This window comes from Sceloporus occidentalis, unplaced genomic scaffold (genome assembly GCF_023333645.1).
Source record: "Sceloporus occidentalis isolate IW3139 unplaced genomic scaffold, rSceOcc1.0.p SCAF_3, whole genome shotgun sequence".
NCBI lineage: Eukaryota > Metazoa > Chordata > Lepidosauria > Squamata > Phrynosomatidae > Sceloporus > Sceloporus occidentalis.
In genome coordinates, this window is record NW_028316983.1 from 206,043,947 (window position 1) to 206,063,271 (window position 19,325).

At 37.2% G+C, this 19,325-nt stretch overlaps 1 protein-coding gene across 1 annotated transcript in view; it reads left to right on the forward strand.

Annotated features, from left to right (window-relative positions):
• LOC149317401 (uncharacterized protein C8orf34 homolog) overlaps positions 1-19,325 on the forward strand; it is a 116,498-nt gene that overhangs the window by 11,941 nt on the left and 85,232 nt on the right. Inside the window, exons 2-4 of the mRNA XM_089517428.1 lie at positions 12,034-12,181; positions 14,355-14,507; positions 17,021-17,149. Coding sequence (XP_089373554.1) covers positions 12,034-12,181; positions 14,355-14,507; positions 17,021-17,149 — 430 coding nt within the window. The remainder of the gene's footprint in view (positions 1-12,033; positions 12,182-14,354; positions 14,508-17,020; positions 17,150-19,325) is intronic.

Here is a 19,325-nt window from a genome sequence, read left to right on the forward strand (position 1 = left end):
AGCCTCCCAGATTCCCTGTGATTGGGCGGCATATAAATAAATTCTATTATTATTATTATTATTATTATTTTACATAATAATTTTGGCAATACTTTAACATTTTAAGTATGAGTCCTTGTTGATAATATTGGTTTATCCTAATTATGTGTAGGCAACAGATTGAATTTTTACTTTTTTTTTTATATCACCTTTCAGCCTGGCGGGGCTTCTGAAGTGATGTAGAGTAAATAAAAGTAGATAAAAAACTCTTTGAAAACAGATGAACACACCTTTTTGAAAAAATTAAAAAAAACACTCACAAAACAATCAGAAAAGCCACCCTTGCTTTAATGTCTATCTTCGAAAGAGATCTTGCGTTCTCATCAGTGAATGGTATGGCCTTTTCAGTTATGGAATGTATATGTATACTGCAGAAAATTCTGGAGCAAGAGCTAGTTTTTGGTCATTTCCCTGTCTTTTCCCAACTGCTTGTGCCATCTGCCACACTGTTCCAGAATATCCCCAAAACCTCTGGAGCAATTTATCAGAGGTAGAAGGAGCTGCAGGGGGAAAGGAGCTTGCATTGATTGATTAAAATGTCCCTCCTCTCTTTTGTCCTAGTGGGATAATCCTATGAGTATTGCTGCCACAGTTTTTAATAGATCATCATTTTTATAAAGAAAGTGAACTTTGAAAATTGTGGCAGTAATACTCAAGTACAGTATATGCTCACTCTCTCTGAGCTTAATTTGTTTGGTTCTTTATTGCTACTAATTCTACCTATAGGATAGGAGATCCTTTATATTTCCTGGAATATCATGTTATAACGTTTCTTCCAGATTTTACTTGGAAAAATTTGACGCAAACAAATAAGTGATTTTGAACTTTGTAGAATGTACAAAACAGTTGCAACTGAAAAATTGGTAATGGATTTATGTGTACTAAGAAACTCCAGGTTATCTATTATAGTCTTAGTTGAACTGGTACTCTTGTGCAGTATTATAGCTAATACAGCTATGCAGATAGGTTTTCTGCTGATTATACATACCACTAACTGTTTGGATTCATGTTCTGTTTGCTGGTTGGAACACTTACTTGATATATTTTATGTGGACAAAAGCATGTATTCTGTGAACTGATCTGTAGTTTTGCCACCTCCCTTTCTTTCCTGTTAATCAAAGTGAAGGGAACTTTGTGGCGACTGGCACTACCATTGTGGAGTCATGATGCTAGTGTGAAGGTATCCTCGGTCATTATGAAAATATAAAAACAGAACATAATCCATCAAAATGACATGAGCCAATGCAAATGCATGGCTAAGACTGCAAGCCTATACACATTTACATTGTAACAAAAAGACATATATAGGACTACATTTTGTTGCAGTATTAACAGGAATAATATTTTATAGATTTATTATATATATGCTAACAAGTTCAGCACCATTTGGCAATGTTGCTTCTGTGATTATTATAAGATTTGTATTACAAAAAAGCAAGCAAGCAAGCAAACAAGCAAACAAGCAAGCAAGCAAGCAAGCAAGCAAGCAAGCAATGTTCTCTTCCATTAGAAAATGATATCCTAAGTGAGAATCGTCTCAGTAATTGTACTTGAAATTATCATGATTCTTTCTTGATTACTAAAGATTTCTTGCATCACCGTTTACTTTGCAAAACATAGATTCTGCTTATAGGAAGTAATATCTTGCTTTCCCCTGAAAATGAATTTCCATGTCCTTGTAATACTATGGCACAGGCTTTGGGTTTTGGGTTTAATCTAAGGTTAGAGTTGCTCCACATGGTAATGAAGAATATGCAGTCCAGTCATGCTCACAGTCGAGAAGTCCAGTGGGTTTAAAGTAACTTATTACAAAGTCTCATAGCACTACAGAGATTGATATTTTCACATGTTGTGCAATCACGCTATATTAACAATACAAAAATGGCATAGTATCACAATTATGTTCCGCATACATTCATTCTTGTATTGTTAATATATCATTATTGAATGTTTCATGCACGTACTGTTTCAGCACTACTGCATATGCATGAAAATTATGGTTCCGACCTGAACAAAACAAAATAGAATTGATAGATTTTACAATATTATTTTTATCCAGTTGAAACAAAATCATGCCTACACCTCAAAATAAGACAATAATAATCTTATTAGAGAACAAATTGCCTGTACTGAAATGCATTCTAGGAAAATGTCCTGGATTGCTCCACGATAGCAGCATTGAAATGTTATTGACTTTTGCACCTTCATGATAGCGCTTCATTTGCGCTATTGGCAAGTTGTTAGCAGGAGCTTAGCATTAATAAGATATTACAGATCATTCACTTTATTCATGGGAGAAGTATGGTATAAGTGTGATGTTGTGTGAAAATCTTTGTGCAATGGCGTGATCATGATGGAAGCATTCCGTTTCTCTCCTGTTTCTTATTCCATGTGCTGTTCTCCTCTGTGTCTCTCAAACTCTGGAATATACTGCTGGTTTTGTTTCTTAAATTTTTGTTTATTGAATTTTATCTTTTGCTTTCAAATGGTCAGTAGTACCTTTGTGCACACATACCTCAAAAGGGTGGTATTGGCCATTTTGCTACTGACCATTGCCCCCCCTTCCTGCTCCATACTAAACATTCCCATTGAATTGACCTTGACAGTTCAAAGTGCATCCTTCCTTCCCTCACAGCTGCACACTCCCCAGCTTCATGAACGATCAACAGTCCTTCCATCCAGGGTCACCACTTGTGTAGCATAAAAAAGCATATTCAAAATATACAGACAGCAAGCATGGCAGGATCTATAAACCTGACAAGTACCTTTAAAGAAACGAGTACTGAGGTAGAAAGGCATGCAGTGTAACTTGTATAAGGCAACCCACTATATTCTGTTTTAATGCCTATCCTTGAAGTGACTGGATCATGCACTGTTTCAGTGCTTGTATTGTAGTAGACTTTTCATTAAGAGTGCAGTGTTGAAGACTGAGCTATAAGAGGCTGATGCACATAAAGAACACTTGGATAACATCCTGTATGCTCTGCCAACATAATTACATTGGAGGAGAAGTTAGCAGCATGAGATGGTGCAAAGTGACAGAGAGGAAAAGAAAAAGATGAATATGATGAAGGACGTATTGTTGTCTAGTTTTGATCTGTCTATTTTTTGAATGCCTGGATCTGAGCAGTCCCCAGAGCCAATATGTGATGAAACGAGTGGTGGACAAAATCACTACTTTGACAGATGATTTGCTAAGCCATTCCACCCATTGTGCCTTACCTCCAACATTTTCTCAAAGCTAGGAAATCAAATTTGTGGTTGGGAATCAGCATCTGGCCAGTGATATGTTACTTTCACTTCTTCCCCTCTCTGCTCTTGACTATCTCCTTGTCCAGGTATGGAGATTATTAAATTATTTGCACTATACAGTGGACCCTTGTTATACGCTGGGGTTTGGTTGCAAGATCCCCCATGAATAACAAAATTCGTGGATGCTCAAGTCCCATTAAATATAATGACATACCAAAATGGTGTCCCTTATTAAAAAAAATGGAAAATCAAGGTTTGATATTTGAAATTTATACTTTTTTTTGAACATTTTCAAACTGTAGATGCTTGAATCCATGTATAAGATTGTAGTCTGATGTGAGAGGACTTTGCTGCTGTACATAGGATCTTGGTTTTTATTTCTAGAATGCCTCTCTTTTCCCCTAACTGCTCCTCACTGATGTATGGCCTGAATTTTTAAAGGGATAGTTTTACATATATATATTTAGCCTCTTGAAAATGGAAATCAATGAAGCACTTAAAGTGAAGAAAAGTGAACAATTTTCACCTGAACAGTTATTGGTTTTTTTAAAATTGTAGAATTAATGAGGCTTATTTCTAAAGTTCTGAAACAATTTACATTTTAAGCTAAAATTATTTTAGATTTTCTTTACTGTGTGTGTGTGTCTGAGAGAGAGAGAGAGAGAGAAAGGGAGGAGTGGAGAAAGAACGAACAAATTGTGGCTGTGGTTTTAAAAGTTAATGGACATAATGTTGTTTGAGAGATGGTCAATAAAAGATGTTCAGAGAAATATTTAGCATGCTTACTTATAAATAAATCATGTTGAGCTCACTGATGCTTACCCCACTGTAAATGTACCTAGCATATCATCCTTAGTCTACAATCCCATGTCCACCTGAAAATAAACCTCATTTAACTCAGTTGTACTTACTTCTGTGTGGATATGTATATGATCTTGCTTTTAAACTCTAAACTTGTTTATACTTTCCTGGGAGGAAGTTCCACTGAGCATAGCTGAACCTGCCTTCAAGTAACTATGCAAAGAATTTCACTGTTAGCAAGGAAACTACAGGAATGCTGCATAAGCCCATAGGCAAATAGTTAAACAACAAGCAACAAACCACGTTGGGCTTTGCATGGCATGGCTTATTTGTAAAGAAAAGCAACTGCCATAACACCTAGTTATGTCCAGCTGCTAGTATAAAACCAGATCTATAGGCTGCTGTTCTGATGTCCTGTTTTATAACGTCAGGCAGTATATTTCTAAAAGCAGCTAAACCTGACAGAAATTTGTTTATATGATGTTATTTGGCATACTTTCTAGTCTCAAATTTCTGTAAATAAGTGTCAAGAATCTGCCAAGGGTTTTCCTAAAGATTTAATTATGGCAGGAAAAATACAGTAAGATTTTTTGGTGGTGGAGGAATAAATTTTATTGACATGATTACAACATCTAAAATGATATTAAATCTTCTTTTTTTCTGTTGTGTTTAACATAGGTTGAATAATATTAGTTGGAATGAGAAGTTGGTAATTACTATGAAGATTCATTCTTGGATAACTGGAGGAACAGTTCAGTTTTTTAACTTCCTGCATTTTCAGCTAGTGTTCCTCCATGCCATCCAGAGAATAGGGTGCTCTGAGGCTGGATACTTGCTTCTAGGAAGAACTGAATGTCATAAAATAGCATCTCTTTTGTAACTGCCAGGGTTGTTGCAGTTATAGTTTCTTCACCAAGCACTTGTTCTGTGTTAGCTCTTTTCCCCATGCAACCTTGCTGTCTCTTTGGCTGCTCCCTTCAGTCACTCACCTTCTGGAAGCCAGAGAATTGGCAGCTGCCACCCATTCTATGTTCTGCTTCTGCTGTGCTATGCTACCTTGGTGCTTTCTAATTTGGAAGCCAGAACTGACAGGTGTCTTTTAAAATGTCCTTGCTTTAAAGCTGGAAAAAAGAAAACAAGGATTGGAATACACCAGGCTTTTCCTTCCTTCTTTCCTTCTCATAGAAATAGAAGGACATACTGTAGAGGTAGTGACCATAATATAGTACTGTGTCCTTCACTGGTGAAACATAATAGTCTTCTCTGGCTTTGTCATTCTGAGCATGTGTGTCTCTTGCCAACCTGAAAGAGAAAGATGAAGTATGTGTGTACTTTCATATGGGCACATGTGCAAATGTAGCAGCTACAACAGATTGCTATGCTTCCAAGCACTTGCTTCCCATATTTCAGCTATCCAATAGAGTGCCATGCCTATACTGTCACTGCTAGGAGGCTGCATTTCATTATCTAGAAAGTAATACAAAAATCATAAATAGGACAAATCAGATTATTATATTTGAAAGGGTGTGTGTGACTATATTCTAAGTTAAATCTTGAATTTTATTTCAATAGCATCTAAGCATGCTGAGAACATGGGGTCCTTTGCAAAAGTAAAGTCTTTGTAAGGAAGTGTGGATTTGCTAATCCTGTACTGAGATTCTTGATGCCACAGAAGAGGCAGGATTAAAGTACTCAGAATGTCACATTTGTGAATGCAGTAAAAGAGGATAATTCAGAAGCCAATTTGGAAAATAATAAGTACCTTTTGAAAGGATGTGGGTGGAGGTTTCAGTGACACAGATGAGGAAAATCAAGGAAGAAGTATTGTTGATGAACATTAAATAGAGATCCAGAATAATAAATTGGCAAGTAAAGACTCCAGAAACAAATTGTTCTTGGGTTAATGACAGCAGATGCAAGGAAGCTGCCAGGTTGATATGGACAGAGAGCAAAAAGATTACATTGAACATTTTGTATACTGAGTGTAAAAAATATCCAGTTAGTCATTTATATCTTTTCTGTATCTTAGACAAATAATGTTACATAATCATCTTTCTAAAATTTTAATGATACTTTAAGGTTATATAAATGAACTGAATGGCAAAGGAACATTGAAATGTTACATTACAATAGTTGTTGGGAGAAGCTAACAACAGACCTGCTAACAGAGTAGAGGTCTGTTCTTATGAGATGCTGTATGCTGATACTGTGTGCTGTGGCTGTTGTTTTTCTTTTGATATATTGTGTAGCATTGTGCAAGTCAATCAGGTTACCAGGAAGGTGGGATGGTTCTGCATCCCCCTGAGGTAAAATTAGAACTTTGCTATGGCAGCTCTCAAAGTACAGTCATAAAAGGCAATTTTATATTGTCTACAAGGAATAATAATGAAATGATAACCTGACAGATGTTTAATTTTTACATGGTGTATTAAGTACCCAAAGAGCAAATTAAACTGATTATTCCATGTATAATAGCACATTATTAATTTACAGATTGACAGATATATAGATACGGGTAAAACTTAACTTGTTTTTATTGGCCATTGAGAGAGTTTCAACTGTACCCTAAAACAATCACAAGAGTAGAAGAATATAGACTTCCATTGAACAGCTAATAGAATGCTAAGTTGAAAAATAACTAGCAATATGTGTGTCTCTCTTTCTTTTTCCGTGTGTACTTTAACATGTAGGAATATTTGGTATGTATATTAAGTGTACAGTGCAGCGGGGCTAGTGTAACATGAGCTTGTGGTAAAAACAAGGTGATCTTGTATGATTAAAAATGAAAACTTACATTTATTGTCTCAGGAAATCCATCTTGGGATTGGAAAGGGGATGAACAAAGAAGTTGGCCCATACATGGTTGCAAGAGCCCAAAAAAGCTGGCTCTCATGTAGTTGCAAGCTCAATTGTTGGGGTTGGCTCCTCACAGATGTTCCTTCCCAGACATAAGAAAGAAAAAGAAGGGGGAAGTGACATCATCAGGTAAGAAGGAACCAAAAGGAAGCTGAGTACATAGACTTAAGAATGATACATAAAGGTAAAAACAAAAGGGCAGATGTTATCTAGACTTCTCTCTCTCAGTAATCACTTTATACAAGTGCTGATACATCTTTGCTTCTGACAAAAGGCATAATGTTAAAAGTAAAAAACAACAACATTATTCTTCTTAAAGAAATAATTCATTTACGGCATAAGCAATACAGAGATTTTTTTAACCTATAAATAAAAGATGAGTACACATTTACATGTTCATAATTCAATAACTTCCAATTCAGGCACTTCCAAAGATAAACACATTTAGGCTTTGTTCTCTGTTCTCTCTTGTATCTTTCTGTGTCTTTTAAAAAGAACTATAGTTACTGATTTTTCCTTTATTGTATTTTAAATCTGTGTTGTGAGCTACTTTTATTGGAAGATGGTTTATAGATGTGTCAAATAAAAAGTGAAGCTTATGTGTATGGAAGAGAGGGTGCTATATGTAAAGTTTTCATATAATTTATTTTTAATTTATGTAAAATTGTTCTTGGGCCAGCTTTATGGGCAAAAACTAGTATTCCCCAAGAGCAATACTTTTCAGTGAAAACAATTGTTTACTTATTCATATGTTAAACATCAAGTTTCTTCATGTATAACAGGTGTACTGAATTAAACAAAAATGTAAGGGTCCATAAATTGAATCACCAACCCCTCCTAGCAAAAATAATAAATTTCTTACTAGTCATTACATGGCTCAAGAAGCCCAGCAAATAGTGAAATAATTATTCCTTGGGGCTGAAACAGGTAGCGCAGTGAAAATGTCAGTGCAGTGTCTTATGTGTGCAAAAAAGAAAAAAAAATGTCTTTTTTTGGGGGGGGGAATAACTGAAAATGCAGCTTCTAGATCAATTGTTGGAAACAATGTGGTCTGAGCATTGGTCTATCTCTGAAGACCAGGTTTGAATGGCAGATTGGCCATGGAAATCCATGGATTACCTTGGGCAAGTCATACTGTCCCAGCCTAAGAGGATGGCAATGGCAAACCCTCTCTGAAGAAATTTGCCAAGAAAACCTCATGGGTCTCCATAAACCTTAGGGCAGTGATGGCGAACCTATGGCACACATGCCAGAAGTGACACTCAGAGCCCTTTCTGTGAGCAGATGTGCCGTTGCCCCAGCACAGAGTTTGCCAGAGTTTGTTACTAGAAAGCCAGAGGGACATGGCAGTTTGCAATAAATAAGTAGGTTTGGGGTTGCAGTTTGGGCACTCGGCCTCTAAAAGGTTCACCATCACTGCCTTAGGGTTCCCTAAGTCGGAAATGATGAAGGCACATAATAGCAACAACAGCTTAGTCACTAATCAAAATGGAGACTGTAGTCAAAAAATCAGAAGAAGGCTGAGGCTCAGAAAGGCAGCAGTAAAGGAATTAGATATGTTCCTCAAGTATAAAGATGTACAAGTATAAAGTACAAAATACCAAAGTCAGAAGATTCCAGGCTATAGTATTTCTGATTTCTATGTATGGTTTTGAAAGCTGGATAGTGAAGAAAGGAAGAGGATAAATTCATTTAAAATATAATGCTGTGGGAGAATTGTATGGATATCATGGATCACTAAAAAACAAACGAAGAGCAAATCAAACCTGTACTGTCACAAGTGACTAAAATGAGGTTGTTTTACTTTGGAGATATCCATTGAGGAGGACCTTTTCTTGTTCCCAGGCTTCTTCTTTGTGACTCTTCACCTCAAATTCTACTTCTGTCCACCACCTGTGGGGCAGCCTTACAATTATCCAAGCTGATGCTGTTTTCTGCTTTATAGCTTAATTGGTTGCTGTCACCCCTTTTAATAATCTCCTTTTGTGACCCCCCTTTGTAATCCTTGTTGTTTGGATCCCTCATTATGATCACCAAAGTCACCAAAGATAAAAACTCCGATTGTACTTCTGCTGTCACCATAAGCTCTGATGTACTTGACTTTATCACCAGTTGTCATCAGTCTAATAATAACATAGATATCAAAGAGCAGGTGAATGTGTTACAAAAGAATCTGTTAAACAGTTTGTCAAACAGTTCATGATTACTTAGTTGGATGAAGCATATGGTTTCAATACAGTGTTTCAGCTTAGTTGCTACAGTTAGTTTGTTATTCTGAATGGCCTGTTGCAGTCACACCTCACAGAGTACACTCACTGTACTGATTAAAATATTCTGACTAGATCTGCTGACTGAAATATTTGCCATTCCTGCTCTAATTATTCTCTTGTTGTTGCTGTTGTTGCTATGTGCCTTCAAGTTGTTTCTTACTGTTCAGTAAAGAGGTTTTTGTAGAAGGTCATATGTTTTTCTGGGCAGAATAATTCATCTGCAACACTTCAGGACATTCCATTATGGGGGATATAGAGGCATTTATTATTGTTGAGTTGTTATTGTAAAGTTGAGAGTATGTGACTTGCCCAAGACCACCCAGTGAGTTTTCATGGCTGAGTGGGAAATTGAACTCTGATCACTGAACAATGCCAGTTTACCTCAGTTAAAAAGCCTCTGAGAAGGAAATTCCTTTTTACAAAGTCTTTTCGCATCCTGTCCCCTTTACTTTCTTGTTCTCTGTGTTGCTGGATGTTTTATGTAGCATTAGATTTGGGGGATGGTGGTGGTGGTGGTGGTGGTAAAGAAGGGCTGGAGAAACACAGACTTGTAGCAGCATGCCTTCAGTAAACAATGCAATGAAAGCTTGATCTGGGAAAGAATGGGGATTCTATGCCAACTGATCTTGCTGTAGTTGGGTGTACCTGCATCCAACAAACAAGATAAACCACAACTGTCTCCAGAATCCCTTACTGGGCATGAGTGAACAGCAAAGTGGAGAAAACAGAGGCAAGCAGATATGCTTGCCTGACCAGCCCCCCTCCCCAGCATTTTAAGCACAGATCTAGGAGTTTGCCTGATGCATTTTGAAATATGTTTTCAAGTGATTTTTAGAAGGTTAAAAATATTTTTGTGTACTTATGCAAGGCTTACTTGACTTAATTGTTTCATTTCACACATGTGTATTGTTTAGCTTTGCATAAAAAGTTTGCTGAAACATGTTAAACTACCCTTCTGTTTTGTGGTGCAAGAACGTGGCCCAAGAACACATCTACTTTGCTAACTGAGATATACCTATACTACAGAGGAATGGTCATTGTCTTCTACAACAGTGAGGTAAAATTGTCAAGGATTCCTAATACACTCAATAACATATTTGTGTTCAGACCATCACTTGTGCAGGGACGTAGCCAAGGGGGGGGGTGTTCTTGGGGTCTGGGCCCCCCTTCCGTTAAATAAAATGAATGGTGCATGCTGCTGCGCTGCCATACCCAAGCCCCATTATAATGGTGGCACTTAGTCTGGACCCCCCCTTCCCAAAATCCTGGCTACGTCCCTGACTTGTGCCAAAAGGGGAGGTTCCATTATTCCATTTCTCTTTGCAGTGGCAGGATAGAGTTTCTCAGGGAGAGAAAAGGAGACAGAGCCGTTGATCTCCCAGTTAAACTTATAAAGTGAATTTCTCTGTCACACGTCTCCCTCTGTGCTTGCCAGATTGTATAGTTTTATTTATATATTGATTCATGCCTGCATACTAATCTTCAGGAGAAATAAATCAGTGTGTACCTGCAGGAATCCATGCTTTTTTGTGCTACCAGTGTACTTTTGTATACTAAAATAAGGAAAAGACAACCCCTACCCCTATGAATTAGAATTTAGATTGCCGAGCAGGAGAATAATTATAGGAGAATAAACTGGTAAGAGCTGACAATGTGCTACAATGCATGAGTGTTATTGATGTGTATCCAGCCAACCCTTCCTACAGATTGAGCAGCTTCTCTCTTTTCTGTTCCCCCTGTAGCCTCAAAATCTGATCTGGGGGGTGTGTGTGTGTGGGGGGGGGGAAGAGACTCCAAACTAGATTTTGTGGAGAGGTGAGAAAGCAGAGGAGGAACATAAATGGCAATGATATGTCTGATTTCCAAGCCACGTAGAAAATAGGATCTCGAGAGGAATAGTAAATTAGTTGCAAGTTATAGATCAATACAGCAGTCACACTGGTTTTTATTTGCTCCTTTAAGCACAATGAAGGTGGCAAAGATTAATGACCACTCTCCTTGTTACCATTTATCTTGCATGTGTATATGCCTGTGTTCTAAAGCTCACAAAACTAGAACAACCCACCCCAATTACTTGGACTTATATTGCTGTATATTAAACATCCTCATAAATTATCTTCAGTCCCACAAAGTGAGCTACTGAATCCAATGTAGCAATGTCTCTTTGGTCAAAAATATCGACATAACTTAGCAGTTGTAATCCAAAACTATTTAACTTTGTGCATACAGGTCTCTCTAAGAATAGAAGCTTAAGCTCATTGTTAGGGGGGCATTTACTATAACAAGCCAAGACAGAAGAATTACTATATGGTAAATTTCTGTTAAAAGAAGTAGTAGTGTAAAATTGTCATTAAAAGTTGTTCAAATTTTTATAATCATAATATTCTTTAATTAGGGTATATTGGGTTTTTTTTGGGGGGGGGGGTTGGGTGCAATGTAGAGCATTTCTGCACAAAGCAATTCATACTGAATTCCATGGGGTTCATTTTTGCATACACATACACAGAACTGCAGCCAAAGGACCAAAACTTGATGCTTTTATTTTGAAGGAAAACTAGCTCTACAGAGCTCCAGTCCATACTCCTGGTCCATCATAGGGACTTGGACCAGTTTTCCATGGAAAATAGATTTGGCTGCCTTTTGCGACATGTCATTTTGCTAGAAATTCTGAGGTTTGTATGAAAAAAGCATTAGAAGAAATAACAATGAAAATAGCACTGATTACTGACCACTATTATTGCATTTTCTATTTTCACCAATACAATATGAGTTTAGAATATGTACTTAATACTTCTTTGACATGGTGTTTTTTAAGGAATTGATGACCAAGCTGATAACAGAGACTCCTGAGCATCCAATCCCATTTCTGATTGACCACCTTCAGTCCAAACAAGGTGGTCATAGCCAGCTTCAGAGGACATTGTCTGGATCTGCTGCTCTGTGGGCGGAAAGTGAAACTTCAGGTAAGCAAAGTAATAATAGCATAGTGTAAAATATTAAATGAGCATGAACTAGAATTCCAAACTACTAAACCCTATTAAATTGATGGAGATGTTCTAGTTGGGGCTAGCACTGTATGCAAAAATGTTTATTTGTTTATTGTATTTTATTATTTACTTAAGGGTACTCAGGGTTTGTATGTTTGTTTATCACATTTTCTCTGCATAATAATTTTTCAATGGAAATTAGCTGAATGTGCATGGTATCTTCAGGTCACCTCATTAATTTTATGGTTGTGTGGTGTTTTCTTTCTGGTTTCCTTGTCTAATATTCTTAAGCATCCTGTATTGGGATAAATCTAACTTTATTTCAGTAGTCTCCTGTTTATGCAAAGGGAATAACATAAGAGGGGTCAGAAGTATTTTACAAGCAAGTAAACCAAATGCTGAGTTTTATTTCTTTATTAAACAAAGCCCTCTTCTGGGTGTAAGAGAGTTTTAAGGGCAAAACATCTGGCAAAATTGCTGTCCACTCCAAGGGGTAGAGCGTGACCGGAATAATCTTTTTTAAAGAGGGAAGCTGAGGCACAGTTCTGGTGACTTCGCGTAGCCTATAGGCCATACTTTCCTACCTTCAATTTATATAATTGGTATGTAAACTAGAGACTTGGACTTATATTCCTTTACCATATATTTATTTCTAAATGTGCTTTCTATCTTGAATCTCAGAGAAAACTAAAGCATTCTAGGTTTGTTCACTGAAAGACTCACAGGATTTCAGTAGCTGAAAATAGGAAACTGTTTATGCTAAACAGGACCACTGATTCATGAAATCCTGTATTGTCACCTCTGAGTTACATCAGAAGCTGTCCAGGATTTCAGGCAAGATTCTTATCTTGGTCTACCTGATGTTCCATGGTGGTCTCTTATCCAAGCAGACCTGACACTGCTTAGCTTCCAAAATCAGATGAGATTGGATGAATTCTGTCACATGATGCTTAGTTGAAAGCTGCAGTGGTACACAAGGTTTTATCTCCTGCTTTATTTAAAAACATATTGAAGGGACAATGCTCTGCTTTGCAAACACTGTTACTTTGTTAGTTATAGTTATAGGACTATAAATTGAGAAATAGGAACTTCTCAATGTTACAATATTATTTTAAATTAAAATATGTGTATTTTTTTCTAAAGTGTATGCTAATCATGAGGGACAGGGTGGCTCAGCGGTTGAGATGCTGATGCTCTCAAGATCAGTAGGTCAGCAGCTCGAAGCTCAAGTGCCATATGACAGAGTGAGCTCTCCTCCTCACTAGTCCTAGGTTCTGCCAATCTAGCAGTTTGAAGGCATGTAAAAGTGCAAGTAGATAAACAGGTACCACTTCAGTGGGAAGGTAACAGTGTTTTGTGCAGTCATTCTGGCCATATGATCACAGAGTCTCTGACAACACTGGCTCCCTTGGCATAGTAATGAAATGAACACCACCTCCTATGGTTGGACATGAACTGACAATCAAGTCAGAGGGGAAACCTTTACCTTTACCTTTATGCTAATCACCCAGAAACATTTATTGTTGTTGTTAATTTTGATTTATTATTATTATTATTATTATTATTATTGTAGTAGTAGTAAAGTTCTGGTTAACTGGACATGACTAGTAGTTGAGTTTGATCCCAGCATTGGTTACTGGGGAGCATGTTGCATTGAAACTGATACCAGGGAATACTAAACTAGATTGAAAGGCAAATGGCATTCATCGCAGCTCAGTCCTCCTGACTGCTCACCAGCATCTGCTGCTGAGTGGCTACTTCATTCTGTCTAATAGTAAGGCTGGCCCAGCCAAATGCTACTATGCAAATACAGTTTGGTACAACATTGGCTCTTTTGATCAACACCCAAAGCTATGTCTTTCTGGGGGAAAAGAGAAGCTCCCCCCGCCCCCCCCCCCCCCACACACAAAAGGAGAAATAAAAAAGAAAAGCAAAACATGGAATTTAAGCCCTTGTTCATAATAGAGAGATCTTTTGTTCTTTGATCAGACCCTGATAATATCTACAGTGTGCATCAGTTGGTTGATACTGTTTCTATAATTTTATTATGGTTATTTTACATAGAAAATTTGTAAAAAAAAAAATCTCTGAGAAAAAAATGAAATATATACCATTTAAAAGAAAATGCAACATTATTTTTGTTTCACAGAAAACAAGGGAACAAGAAGGGATTTGAGAAGCTATGATAAACCCTGGCAGACAAATGCAAAGAAGCCTAAAAAGTCAAAGAGTGACCTTGCTGTATCCAACATTTCTCCTCCATCACCAGAATCGAAATCATGTAAGAAACTTAAGAAACTGAGTGAGTTCTTCCATTTTGTGGTTTGTAAAGGCTGAAAAACATCTAAATGGAGATTATCTTTGTTCTTAAAGATGTGTGAATCTCAAGGATTCTTGGCTAAAAGATAGTTTGTTATAGATTACTTTTTAGAGATGTTATGGTTTCAATAATTTCTTAAAAATATACACAAGTCTCATATTTGTGTTATTTCTTTTGTTTCCTGTACTCTTATATATATATTCAAATATTCTTTACATCCTTAGTACACACAACTGCCTCCCTTTCAGCGCATCCAGGTGATGAAACATGTGTTATGTTGTGTTAAAAGTAAAAAAAATAGAGTACTGTTCAGATTCTTAACAGTACTGTTATTTTCTTCTCCTTGTGACTTTCTTTTGACTCTACTTTGTGAAACAGATGTGCTAATTTTCCACTTTTATGTGCTAGGTGACAAAACAAGCAGCACTTTCAAGGAACTGTGTGCAATATGGAAAAAAAGCAGAAGCAGGAAAATGAGCAAGAACATTTTTGTTACACAAGTCAAGCAATTGTTATTAGAAAATGAGCAAAAGCTAAAGTAACTTCGTGCATAAACCATAGCAAATCTTGTGCATTGTAGTTACTGTATATACTAATGTATAAGTCTAGAAATATAAATCAATAACTTGACCCAAAAAACTTTAGTCGACTTATCCATGGGTCAATGTATGTATTATACTTTAACTCTTATTAAAAAAAACAGGAACTATCCCCTGGTAAAAGGCAAGTGTGCAATCTTCCTCTGCTCTCTCATCCATACAGCCTTTAGTGTGAGCACAAACAGCTACGCCTACTGGAATTTTGAAAGTTATTTGGCATTGTTTTCCACTGCTTCATCTTTTAGATCTTTTGTTATATGCCCCTACATTTTACCCTCAACTTATCCACAGGTCATTTTAAAATCCATAATTTTGGCCCTAAAACCTGCCCTCGACTTAAAGATGAGGTCGACTTATAGTTGAGTATATATGGTATTTGCTTAGCAATCCATGTATTATCCATTTCTGGAATAAGAGATAATGCTAATTCAGGTAATATTATAGGGGAATTCTAAAGCTTCCATACTGATTTTAATAAGTGGTTGAATATAAGACCCAGAGAAAGTCATGAGTATTAGTAAGTAGTAGTAAATAGCCTGAACCATTCATAAGTAATTATTATATTGATAACAGTGATAAGTTGTAGAACTAGTACCATTTTTATTGATGAAATTATTCTTGTATGTGTAGATGAAAAATACAATTAAAATACTGGATTTCAGAGGCTGGACTTTTCTGTCCCTTTGGTAACAAGGGTGCTACATTAAACGCTAAGACCCTGTTTCCAGAGGGCAAATTCTGTCATGGGTATAGGGTTACCACATGAACAAGAGGACAGAGCTCCTGTACACTATTTGTGTGGAAGAGGACATTTCTGCAGGTGTAGTTTGTATAGCAAAGCTAGCCCTTCTGAAATTTCCTCTTACACAGAGGTATTAAAGGTATAAGAGCCATGTCTCATTTTCACTATATCACTATATAGTGGGAAGAAGCCACTATATCACTATATGTGGGAAGAAGCCACTGCATTGGCTTGTCTTACATGGTGGAGAGCTTTTTATGTTTCTTTGTGCTTCAGAAAGAGGCCTGATTCAAGTGAATGCTGAGCAGAAAAAATAGTCCCCATAGATAGCCAGTAGTGTTGCATCTCGATATTACAATAGTAACTAAACAGCTTTATATTGCCAGTGTAATTAATAGTGCATGCACACATTTAATATATTTTGGGGCATCCATACCCCAACAAACCCCAGACAGTCACATGGAAATCTTATTTAGTGGTAAGAAAATTATGAGTGTCTGCAGTGGGTATATATGTGGAAAACTGAGAGAAAGTGAATGAGGAATGGAGTATCCTTAAAGAAAAAGCATTTCATATTACTGCATTTTGCTGCAGGTCTCACTTATGAAGGTATTGGTTATGATTCTGATGAGCCACTATCTCCCAAAAATACTGAACCTGGCATAAAACATATCTGTAGTGGTGATGTTGACAGACATTCTGGGAAGGATCTTGACAAATCTCGCCACATGATTCAAGTTTTCAAGATGTCCAGTTCATAAAGCTGAAATTAAGCTAGGAGTTTGATTTTTTTAATACTATAAAATATTGATCAAGCAAAAGTGTGAAGGAGCAGTAAGACTTCAGTAGACTTGGGATTACAGTCGGCCCTTCTTATACACGGATTTTTTATACACTGATTTAAGCATACACGGTTTGAAAATGTTCCAAAAAAGTATAAATTTACCTTGATGTTCCATTTTTTATTAGGGACGCCATTTTGCTATGTCATTATACTTAATGGGACTTGAGCATACACGGATTTTGTTATACACGGGGAATCTTGGAACCAAACCCCAGTGTATAACAAGGATCCACTGTATTATGTCTTTGATATAAGCTGTTATAGATTTTGATAACATGGCATAAAAGTCGTGTTTTACTTTTTTTTTCAGTGCCAGGATCAATAGAAAATCCCAAATGGGACTGGAGGTCAAAATCAGAGCATCGTGATTTTGATGAATTAAATCATATTCTTCAAGAAAGTAAGAAGCTGGGAAAAGCCCTGGAGAATCTTTCTCGAAGTAAGTTAGTTAATACTGAATGCTGTGTCAAGCATATACTAAAAGGGTATGTGGCCTCTTTTACCTTCAACAGTCCAGATTAACAATAACTATTGAAAGCAATGTACCTATGGTCCAGCTCCACTGAACTTAATATTTTAAAACTCACTTAAAATATAATTAATGCTATACACAACATTTCTAAACTCAGCTGAAAGAAGTATTGATTTTACTGAAATAAGTGTTTGAAGAACAACTGCGAATTTTTGAAGTTTCACTGCTTGCTTTTCATTTTTAAAAAAACTGCAGACCATATGAATTATAATGTTGACAATCCTAAGTGCTCTGAAGACCTGCTTCAAGAATTATAGGAATGCCTTTAATTTAATAATAAAATACTCATTGTATTATTGTAGTATCCAGCTGACTTCTTTAGAGTCACTTCCCATTGAATGCCTGCCAGGAAAATATAATGTGATTTTCCACACTTCCATAGTTTTCTGAAATGTAATAAATTAAGATGACTTATTGAATGGTGGACACCTACTCTTGAGTGGTACTACAGTGCACTATAATTGAATTAGACTAAGTGGGCAGACACTTTATATTTTCTTTCTTTATCTTCATTACTCTGCCAGTTCGTGCCTTAACAGTAGGCTTTATCCCAATGGATGTATTTTTGGTCCATTTGTATAATAAACAAAATCAAACTACTGAGAGTGAAATCCTCATCTTGAGCACATTTATTTGGTAATCTTGCTGATTATTTTGCAATTCAGGCTACATCCATACTACAGAAATAATGCACTTTGACGCCACTTTAACTCCATGGCTCAATGCCATAAATTCTGGGATTTATGGTTTGTTGTGGCACCAGAGCTTTTTGATAGGGAAGGCTAAATGTCTTACAAAACTACGATTGCTAGAATTCCATAGCACTAAGCAATGGCAGTAAAAGTGATAAAAGTATCAGACCACTTATTTTAATTTTTCACAACATTTTATTGCTTTGTCGTAATTCCCTGCTAATGTGTCCTCTATACAGCTGTCACTGAGACAAGTTTGTAGCATTACACGTATGTACATATACACGCACACACTGAACTTAGTCTATCAACCTCTATTATGTTCTAAATTTTTATTAATTTAAATCAGAGATGTTCGGGCTGTACAATGGGTGGCATCTAGCTGCCCCTTTAGTGGCTGGATCAGTGCCACAGCAACTGCATAGTGCAGCACCAATCCGGGCTCCAGAGAGCACAAAAAGGTCCTGGAAAAACTGGGTCCCTTTTGCACCCTGTAAAGGGCGTCATAATTGTGTGTGACATCCTTTAGGTGCTGAATCATCTAGATGTAGCATCAGGGCTGCGCCATGATGCCACGTGCCATCCAGAAGGGTGCACGGCATCATGACGTGATGGGAGCAGAGTCATGGTGTCCAACATGCAGAGCTGTGCCATGGCTCCACCTACAGACCAGCACAAAGTGCCAGTTTGTAACCCCCCCCCCCCCCCCCCCGGTTGTCTCTTCAGTATAAAACATTGCTGCACCAGAACAGCCTGGAGGTAAGAATCATGTTACATCTTGTTATATTTGATTTGTTCTGTAGAAAACCTCTTTGTTTCCAGGGAGTGAGAATCAGAATGAGTACACTGAATAAGAAAAAGGGAAGTTTTGCTTTGGACACCTTTTAAAGAGAAGATCTGGTAGTAAGGGATACAGGTTGAAGGAAAGTTGAATGGGTCTCAAAGAGTATGAAGATCTAAGGGATATTGGTAAGGCATATGTGATGTAGTGGGAAAGCCGATGTTCTGGGAAAGCGGCCAAGAAGACTGATAGCAACACACAGCACTAAACAATGTCCAAAACTTAATGCAGTCCAGCAAAGCAAGCAAGAGATTCCAGGAGCACAAACCAAGAGTGTTTTCAGAGATCCAAAGACCAGGGTTCCAGAGAGTAACGAGACATGTAGGCAAATCCAAGGTCAAGAAGTCCAGGGAGACAAGGCAACCAGCAATCCGAGGAGCAGGGTTTCAATCCAGGAAACAAGAGAGGTCAGGATCAAGCGTGCTTTCACAAGGAAGCTCAGATAATCTCTGACAATGGGCCTGGCATCCTCCACTTGTTTATATACCCAGCTCTCATGAATACAGCTGTTTGGTGATTAGAGAGTGTTTTTCATAAAGCCTCTTTGAAC